Source organism: Microtus ochrogaster, linkage group LG7_11 (genome assembly GCF_000317375.1).
Source record: "Microtus ochrogaster isolate Prairie Vole_2 linkage group LG7_11, MicOch1.0, whole genome shotgun sequence".
Taxonomy (NCBI): Eukaryota; Metazoa; Chordata; class Mammalia; order Rodentia; family Cricetidae; genus Microtus; species Microtus ochrogaster.
Window position 1 is genome coordinate 3,471,687 of NC_022032.1, and position 10,246 is coordinate 3,481,932.

Sequence of the window (10,246 nt, forward strand, 5' to 3'; positions counted from 1 at the left end):
GGTTCCTGTCCTGGAACTAGCTCTTGTAGACCAGGCTGGCCTCGAACTCACAGAGATCCGCCTGCCTCTGCCTCCCGAGTACTGGGATTAAAGGCATGCGCCACCACCGCCCGGCGAAAACACAGATTCTTAATACAAATATCAAACATCCAGTTTCTGAGGGACTCTCTGAGCTCATGCAGCTTCCCAAACCAGCCTCCACCATCTGCACTGCGTTCAGCACGCTACCACAGAACAGCCCATTCAGCTTTGCATCTAGCGGCTTTTCCAGTCCAGGCTCTAAATATCTCCACACTCTTCCCCAGAGCAAACAGTCAGGTCTATCAGAGCAACGCCTCACAGCCCTGCGCTGGTTTCTGTCTTAGATCTCTATTGCTGGGATAACATCATAACCAAAACAACTTGGGAGAGGACAGTTTATTCCATCCAACACTGCCCTCACTGAGGGAGTCAACGCACAAATGGAACCAGAAACAGAGGAACAGTGTTTTACTGGCATGCTTCCCACAGCTTGTTCAGGTCGGTTTCTTTCTTTCCTTTTTTTTTTTCTTTCCTTTTTCCCCCAAGACAGGGTTTTCTCTTTGTAGCCCTGGCTATCCTCAAATTCAGAGATCCACCTGATCTGCCTCCCAAGTGCCAGGAGTAAAGTTGTGCACCACCACCGCCCGCCAGATTTTCTTTTATGCAGCCAAGAACCTCCTGCCAGGAGTAGCGTCACTACGGTGGGCTGAGCCTTCCCATACCAATTATCAATCAAGAAGGTGCCCTACTGATTGCCCACAGGCCAACCTGATGGAGGCATTTTCTCAATTAGGGTTCTCTCTTCCCAAATAACAAAAAAAACTAGCCAGCACAGTTTTCCATACATACCTCGATCATGTAGTGCTAACAAAACCCGTTCATATAAGCAAGCTCTGTAGAGGTCTCCAGGAATAGGTTTTCCTGCCCAGCAGTCAAGTTCTAGCTTCTCTGGGTCAGGGGCATGAGGATCAGGCTCAGCTAGAATATACCGATAGCCGTCTTTGTTAAACGGGTGTTCCAAGGGGTAGCCATGAGGGGGGAGACGCTGAGCAGAAAACAAAGGGTCACTGAAAAGAAAAAGAAAAACTCATTGAAGAAACTAAGTTCTCTCTAGTTCACCTGTGCTCTAGCCTGTAAGAGGCCTCTAAACCAGGTGGTGTGGCGCACACCTTTAATCGCAGCACTTGGGAGGCAGAGGCAGGTCATCTCTAAATTCAAGGCCAGCCTGGTCAACAGAGCCAGTTCCATGACAGCTGTGGCAAAACAGAGAAACAATGTCTCAAATGAAGACAAAGGTCTCTGATTTGTTGCTTCTGGCGGAAAGCATTCAACTTTACAACAAATGCTTTATTTAACTCAATTAAATCACCAAACACCCGGTAAAGATTTCCTTAAATTACTTGTAGTTTGTAGGGGACTGACACCTAACTCTACACATGTACTGTCGTTTTACAACCTGCTTTATCCAATTCTGGGGTCAAACCCAGGCCTTTGTATGTGTCAGGAAGAACTCTACCAACTGAGTTATATGCATCTCCAGCCCCCGTAGTTCATTTGGTACATAAATCAAGAGACAGAAACCCAGAGACAGAAGATCTGCCAGACCTGGATTTTATCGCTTCAGTTTTGGACAGGAAAAAGAAGAGACATGGAAAGGAGAGGAAGGAAGCTGAGGCACTAACAGTGAGTAAGCTTTATTCTCTAACCTATCTAGCCATCCCAGGATCTCTTAAGTGACTTTATTCCCCAGAACAGAAGACACTATTATTGGGCCTTTTGTTGTTTCAATGCTGGGAATTCAACCTGGGGCCTCCCACATGTCATGCAGGTCCTCTAATACTGACCTGTATTCCCAGTGCAATGCAAGCACCTATTTTATAGTAATGGGTTCATAAAAGACAAGACCTTGGGGGCTGGGGAGATGGTCCAGAGATTAAGAGCACTGACTGCTCTTCCAGAGGACCAGGGTTCGATTCCCAGCACCCACACGGCAGCTTACAACTGTCTGTAACTCCAGATTCCAATACCCTAACACAGATAGACAAAAACACCAATGTGCATAAAATAAATAAATTAAAAAAAAAAAAGACAAGACATCATTTAAAGTTATTGTCTAACCAGGGGTTCAGAACTCACCACAAATGAACAAACCCCCTTATTCTTTTTTTTTTTTTTTTTTTTTTTGGTTTTTCGAGACAGGGTTTCTCTGTGGCTTTGGAGCCTGTCCTGGAACTAGCTCTGTAGACCAGGCTGGTCTCGAACTCACAGAGATCCGCCTGCCTCTGCCTCCCGAGTGCTGGGATTAAAGGCGTGCGCCACCATCGCCCGGCTAAACCCCCATATTCTTAAGCCTTAAAAACACAGCTCTTTCCCTTTCAGTGGATTTTGCCTACAGCACATAAACAGGGCGAGGGTAAGTGGGGTGGGGGTGATCCCACCTTCGGGCCTTCTTGGTGGTCCCTGTTGTCCCTCCGTCTTGCTGTTTACGCTTGGCTCCCCTTCCTTTCCCACTGCTTCCAGCTGCGATTCCCCCTTTGAAGAAAAGACAGATCATTTTCACAGAGCCACATTGCAGGCACAAAGGCACTCAAAGTCCATGGCGACTACCATCCCCCAAAGTGCATTTGTGTAACATCACAGAGGGTTTTTTTCCTTGCTGTATACTAGATTTTTAGCCTGGTTCTAAAAGTATCAGCTGTATCTCACAGCCAATGTCCTGGGCCAGTTCTGACAATAAAGGTCACACGAATCTATAACACCTAGTATCTATCTGTGTTACATCTTCAACCTTCCTTTCCTTAAAAAAAAATTAAATAACCAATCAATTAATTAATGTATGTATGTGGAGGTCAGATGATAACTTTGTAGAGTTGCATCTGAACTTTACATGGGCTCCAGGGACTGAACTAAAGTCACCAGGCTTATGCAGCAAGTACCTTTATTGACCAAGTCATCTCTCCAGCCCTTTCTTAATGGACTGTAAATAACAGCACTTCATGGGGTTGTAACACAAATGCATTTGTATTCAGATTCCAAGCACCCACAGCTAAAAAAGAATGAAAACAATTACATGGATTGTGTTCACCACTTAATACAAACATTGATGTAAATGTCCTTATCATAGGTCAATGTCCACTTGCTTGCACTGCGTAATATATTTCATAAACATATAAAGGCATTATCTACTTAAAGCGCTTGAATATACAAGACAAAAGTACACCAAACAAAAAACAAAAACAGAAATACTAAAAAGGTGTTTCTCTCCAGTGTTTGAAAATTCATCATAGTTATATGATTCAAGAACGGAGGCTTTAAATTTAGTAAGCAGTTTTTGGTTCCACATCAATACACTTAAGACTGCCAATAAATTCAGTATGTTACATGAACCTGGTTTGTAGAATTAAGGGCAAATACAACAATTTATATATTTTATATTAGAACTTACTATATAGTCAGGTCACAAGCAATATTATATTACCTTATGTGTTTTGTTATAATTTTTGTGCATTTCTCAAGTTTGTTTTTCTTTCCAGAAAATGTTCCTCAACTGCAGGAAAACACCTTTATGTAAACAACTGCATAGAGTACTATATGTAAATTTGGGACAAGCTTGAAAATTATCAGCATTTCTGCTGCAATAAAAAGAATAAAGACACGAAGGGCAGGTCATATTCTGCACACACAGTACCAGATTAATGCAGAATGTCCTTTTATGAACCTGGCTGTTATCCACTCAGCTCATAAAAGGTTTAATGCTAAACAGTTGTGATGACATAACTATCAATTAAAAACCTGCCAAATCCTCTACTACCATTTAGGGGCTGCTTCAACACAGTAAGCAACACTGAAGAGGACTGCTGGCTGCTATGTCAGGCAGAATATGACAACATCAAGCTTTTATTCCCACCATTAAACTGGAACTATAGCTCCATAGTAAGTGCCGTCACACCACTTTCACAATGCTTTAAAATTATTTAGCTTCTACGAAAGCTCAGCAAAAAGCACTTCAAACCACAAGATACTTAAGTCTGAGGCTGAAAGAAGACAGAGAGGAATTCACCTCCCAAAGTGGCTCCACCTGTAAGAACAGAAGCGGCACTATGTTTTGTCAAACATCAACAGTTACAACAGGAAAGCAAGGTGTAAGATAATAAATACACTTGTATTTCCAACACACCTTAGAATGTTAACTGGACAAGATTTATGTATTTAAAATGCTCCCATTCTAACAGACAAGTTAATGAATGATGCCATGTGTGGGATGGATAGCCACTAAACTGCCTCCTCGCTCACCCCCCCCCCCGCCTGCCAGTTCTCATTAGATTAGCAGCAAAGAGAATTTCCTCTATTAATTAGAGGGATTATGGGGGGATGCCATAGTAGGTAATCCAGACAGAAATCCATCATATGAATTATGCTGAAATTCACGGAGAAAAGCAGCTTACCAAGTGACAGCTGAGCTATGAAAAAGGGTTGAGAGCAAATCAATTCCCCACAAGTGTTTATTATGATACAGATGTGGGATCTAACATCACAGAAAGTGTAGCTGGGTGGATGGACATCACTAAGGCTCGCAGACTTAAGAGTCCCAGTACATCCCACTGATGTGTATAACTGATGAGCAAACAGCACTGCCAATGACACCAAACTGCTGCGAAGTGACAAGAGCGCTCTCCCACTGTCATCCCAGTGTCTGCTAGCTGCTGGAATCTCAACGTAAAAGCATCTTAGCAATCACTCAGGGCTGGGCCATCCTACAGAACACCAATTCTAGGCAAGGATGTCAGAATTCACAAATCTTTGGACAGGATATTTAAGCACATACCATTTAGGTTCCCACTAGCAGACACAGCGCTGCTTTGTTTTTGGTTGTCATAAGCAGGGCCAATGTTACTGAGATCCTAGAAGAAGAAACATCCTAGTAAAAAAAAGGCCACAGGAACAAATTAATCTGATAATTGCTCAAAAACAAGCAAACAAAAAACAGACAAAAGTAGAGCATAGAAAATGAAAAGGTCCCCGGGTGGACACTTCATGAACTCATGAAGGAGCATGAGTGCCGCAGGTCAAGCAGGTGGAGGAGGGAGAGCAGCCCAGCAGGCCAGCGTGCTTAGGTACCCTCACTCTGCTCTCCAGGAATTCTGGCCCACAAAGCTCTATCTTTCCATTTATGAGACAGAAATCTCATTTCCAGTGGCCACTGAGATGGCCAGCTCTTCAGATCTTCACAGGCAGCAATCAGCTTCAGCCTCAGTGGCTGGGAGGAGGCTGAGGACAGAATCTGAGTCTATGCCACACTGACAGATCTCATCTCAGAAAAAGTTAGCAAATCAAGCATTTTAAGACAAATCTGAAAGCCTTTTTAGTTGCCAATGTGTCCTCTGACATGCAACAACAACAAAAAAAAAGGAAATTTCTTTTTCCCAAAAGGTTCTAGCAACACATATTCTTCAAAATTTCCTCCACCACAAAGAATGTTTTTTTAAAAAATATTTATTTATTTATTATGTATACAATATTCTGTCTGTGTGTATTCTGCAAGCCAGAAGAGGGCACCAGACCTCATTACAGATGGTTGTGAGCCACCATGTGGTTGCTGGGAATTGAACTCAGGACCTTTGGGAAGGGCAGGCAATGCTCTTAACCTCTGAGTCATCTCTCCAGCCCCAAAGAATGTTTTTATAGGAGCAAAATTTCAGATAACAGAATACAGGGGGAGGGCCTTGGTCAGACTTTGTTGATTCCCATGGAAATTTTACTCTTTCGAGGAGTGGACAGCGGGTAAGGTGAGGGAAGAGGGGAACATGAGGAGGGGAGGAATGGAATGGGGGTAACTATGTAAAATAAGACTGTATTTAAAAATGTTTAATTAAAAAAAAAAGAAAAAACTTATAAATAAGCCCTAACACTAAGGAACAACTAGAATCAATGTGGCCCTAGCAAGTGGGAGGCTGAGGCAGTAATAACTGTCGTGGGTATCAGCTAAGCTGGGCTACAGTGAGATCTTGTTACAGAATAGCATTGTGTCTGACAGATGCAAAAAATCTTGTGTGCATGTGTGTGTGCATGTATGTGTGTTGGGAGGGAGGGGCTTGCACATAACCAAGCACACTTCTGTAGAGACCAGAAATAGTCTCTTCAGAAATAGTGTCTTCCTCTATCAGTCGGCCTTTTTGTATGTGGGTGAGAACAAGTGAAAATGTAGAGGTTAAAGGTCAACTCTGCAGGGCCAGGCTGTGGTGATACACACAGAGGCAGGAGGATTGGTGAATTTGAGGCCAGCCCATTGAGTTCTAGAAGAGACAGGGATAACCTCTGTCTTTAAAAACAAAAAGAAAAAAGGGACAACGTTGCAACCTGGCTCTCTCCTTCCACCAGGGCCTCAGAGATCAAACTTAGGTCATCAGGCATGCATAAGCAAGCAATTTTTACCAGCCTAGTCATCTCACTGGCTCTACCTATTTTTTGAGACTATCTCTCACTGATACTGGAGCCTGCCATTTAGGCTGACTGGTCAGGAAGCTCCAGGTCTGCCTGTCCCTGCCCCACAGTGCTGGGCTCCTGGCTTCTATGTGGGTGCTAGGGAACTGGGGATATGAGCTCAGGCTCTCAGGCTTGCACAACAAAAACGTATACATGGAGTCATCTCCCCAGCCTCTCCTCTGGTGTAGGAGGTTCTTATGTTTATGTGTTGCTTTCATTGGTTAATCAATAAAGAAACTGCTTGGCCTGATAGGGCAGAACTTAGGTAGGCGGAGAAGACAGAACTAAATTCTGGAAGGAAGAAAGCAGAGTAAGAGAAAGCCCGCCATGGAGCTGCCAGGTCAGACATGCTGAATCTTTCCTGGTAATCCACGACCTTGTGGTGACATACAACACTCCTCCTTTGTTTTTTGTTGTTTTTTTTGTTTTATTTTTGGACATGGCCTCAAACTCATGATTTTCTGTTTGTTCCTCTTTACTGCACGGTCATGAGTACATCACAACCCCAGGTCATACAGTGCTGCTAGGCAAACACTATCAACTCAGCCACATCTCCAGCCCATTGTGAACAAACCTGCTTCACTACCCTACATGGCTTCTGACAGAAAAAGAACACAAGGCAGAAGAGATGGATGGTTTAGTGGTTAAGGGCATTTGCTACTCTCCCAGCGGACCAGGTTCAGTTCTCAATACCCACGTGGCAGCTTACAGCTGTCTGTAACTCAAGTTTCAGGGGTGCTGCTCCAACTCCCTCTTCTGGCCTCTGCAGGTACTACACATAGTGTACATACCTCATGAACATAAAGAGAGAATGAGAGAGAGAGACAGAGACAGAGAGAGAACATGAAGGAAGGATTATTAATGTACCTGATCCAAAAGTCCAAATTTGGGATAATCTTCTTCTGGGTCTTTGCTCCCTGGGTCCGGGTGCTCCTTTACCAAGAACACGTCTCTCTCCTTACTCTAAAACAACACAGTATCTTAGTAATAATGAACATTTTTCCCCTCAGAAGTACAGAGGATGTTCAGTCATCAACTCCAAATGTCAGTTCCTAATTGTGCTCTCCAAAACCCTGTGGTTCCTCTTATTATAAAACTGTGCCAGGCGGTGGCAGCTCACACCTCTAATCCCAGCCCTCAGGAGGCAGGGGCAGGAGGATCTCTGTGAATTGAGGCCACCTTGGTCTACAAAGTGAGTTTCAGGACACCCAAGACTACAAAGAGAAATCCTCTCTCAAAAACAAAAAAAAAACCAACCAAACCAAAAAAAAGAAAAAAAATTACTATAAGACCATAAAAACTCAAATGGAAGAGGTACTTTTTTGTTGTCTGTTTTTTGTTTGTAAGACAGGTTTCTCTGTGTAACAGCCCTGGCTGACCAGGCTGGTCTTGAACTCACAGATATCCACCTGCCTGCCTCTGCCTCCCGAGTAAAGGCGTGTGACACCACTGCCCAGATGAAGAGGTACTTTTCAAGTGCCCACATTAGGCTGCTGGAAGTAGTTCTGTTAAGAGTTCTTGCCTAGAATGCATGAAGACCTGGCAGATCCCTAGCACGAACACGAGGTAAAGTGCCAGAGGTGAGGAGGCAGACAACTGTAACTGGCACTCTGGACGGAGGGGAAGCCGGAAGTTCAGTCCCCTTTGTCTATATGCTCAGTTCGAGGCCTGGGCTACAAGAGACCTAGTATAAGAAAAACAAACAGAAAAACAAGAGCCGTGCTTCAGAACCCTCTGCTGTCCTCTCATAGAATTAAGGAGAGCTGGTGGCCTACTGCTGACCTCTCCCGAAGTGATCTCATTACTTCTATGTCCAGAGCAAGACTTTATATAATCAAAAATGAAAATTTGAAAAAAAATTGTTCAAGTTTAGTATAAAATCAAATTGCAAAAGAGGGCTCGGCTCAGCACTTAAAAGCACTTGCTGCTTTTCCAAAGGACCCAGGTTACTTTCCACCGTCAGTATTAGGTGGCTCAAAATCACCTGTAACTTTAATTCCAGGGGATCCCAATGGCCCTTTACTAGCCTTCATCGGCACTGGATACACATGGTACACACACACATACATATAAGGTACATACAAAACAACAACAAAAACCAATAATAAGCAGGCAAAAAAAAAAAAAAAAACAAAACCTAAAACCCCCAAACCAGCAACAGAAGTTAAGGGTTTCAGCACATCAAAGCAGTTTTGGGGACTACTATTCACATAAGGCATTATGTTATTAACTGAATTTGTACAGAAAAAAAATCAAAATTTAATGACCTGTATCTCATTCAATGATTAATATCAAATAGTTTGCATTTTTCTCAGCTATGACATTATTTCAAACTAAATAGAATTTAACTGTTAGAAATAATATTGGCTTTTTGAAACTGATCCTCTAGCAATTTTTAATGTACTTACCATTGTTTTGACAATGTTATTAGGCCAAGTCATTTTCCCAGGCCGCTGTCTAGTTGTCATACACTCCCAGTATTTATCAATAAATGGTATAATATCCTATTTGTAAGAAGTAAAATACATTAAGAATTATAATTGTTTTCAAAGTTATACACACAGTCCCTTTTAAAGCCGTCATTACAAACAAAACAAAGATCCACTTGTAGCTTTTAAGTTCATGGCTCAGTCTCAGCACTTGGCTTAGGCAGGAGGTGGCTGTGAATCTCAGGTCAAGCAACAAACCACCAAACAAATATATAGATTTGGGGCATTTCAAGTAAGTCTATACAGATTTTTAGCTACTCAGGGCTGACAGTCCACTTAAGGATAAGTTATACTCCCATCCCTTGGTTGTCAACTGAACGGTAGTGACTTCTGTCCTGAGGCCCTTTTCTTCCTGACACTGTGCAAACCGTGTCTTTTTTATAATGAAGGTAGAGTTCTATACCTTCTTCCCCCACACCCGGGCCTGTAGCTAGCAGTTAAAAGGACCATCCATCCGCGATGGGCAGGCAGCCCCAGTTATGTGCTAGCAACTGCTATGGCACTGCAGCTTAACCCCCGACGCCATGAGGAGGAGCGCTGGGGGCTCAAAGGCAGCGCATGGGTTCTGTACCTTCTAAGCTTGCTTTGTAGAGGTCTATTTTTTCTCTTATTTACAATTACTGACCACTCAGAATCATAAACTATAGATACCCTTAACGCGTCTGTTACTTTATAACCAGTCATTACATGAATTTGAAAGTCAGAAACTTCGCCTGTCAGACTCCTCTCCATCTACTCTGGCGGTGACCGGCTTGCCAGCTGCTGCTCACAGGACAAAACTGATGTCTGACCTTGATTCTCTGGCATCACCGTTTTAGACCATCTCGCAGAACCCTCTACCATACAGTCAATCCCATGAAAATTAAGTATTCACCAAACAGAAAAGGAAATCGGGGACAGTGTAGGGAAAGCTTAGACTACTCTGTCATTCCGAAAACAAGGAGTTCAGAAGCTCATGGGGACATGCCAAAGGTTTGGGCTATCAAGGTGACAAAATTATCCTGGTCAGAAGTTTGACAATCAAATGTCAGAAATCTGGTGAACAATAATAGTTTGTATTATTGCTTCTAGGGTAAATGAAAGAAATGTGAGATTAAGTCAAACACAAGACAGAATAATAAAGACAAGGTAAGCACAAGCTGTGAACCACTGTCCTATAATACAATGTGTTTTACAGTGCACTTTTCACTCGCGAGACCCACTCTACAACAATGATAAAATCATAGCACAGCAGTGTATCTTGGTGGCTCTCA

General features: G+C 43.0%; 1 protein-coding gene and 1 non-coding gene across 4 annotated transcripts in view; both read right to left on the minus strand.

Annotated features, from left to right (window-relative positions):
- Ash2l (ASH2 like, histone lysine methyltransferase complex subunit) overlaps positions 1–10,246 on the minus strand; it is a 25,292-nt gene that overhangs the window by 10,567 nt on the left and 4,479 nt on the right. For 2 of the 3 annotated variants that reach the window (XM_026786905.1, XM_013352042.2), the window contains exons 6-11: positions 8,913–9,008; positions 7,372–7,467; positions 4,847–4,922; positions 4,082–4,099; positions 2,460–2,553; positions 871–1,088 (exon numbers count right to left, since the gene is read on the minus strand). In XM_026786905.1, the coding sequence (XP_026642706.1) occupies positions 871–1,088; positions 2,460–2,553; positions 4,082–4,099; positions 4,847–4,922; positions 7,372–7,467; positions 8,913–9,008 (598 nt within the window). The remainder of the gene's footprint in view (positions 1–870; positions 1,089–2,459; positions 2,554–4,081; positions 4,100–4,846; positions 4,923–7,371; positions 7,468–8,912; positions 9,009–10,246) is intronic. The other variant, XM_005362466.3, reaches the window with a different exon arrangement.
- LOC113457829 lies at positions 9,416–9,551 on the minus strand. Its single transcript, XR_003378313.1, has one exon. It is a non-coding gene; the product is annotated as a small nucleolar RNA SNORA76 (small nucleolar RNA).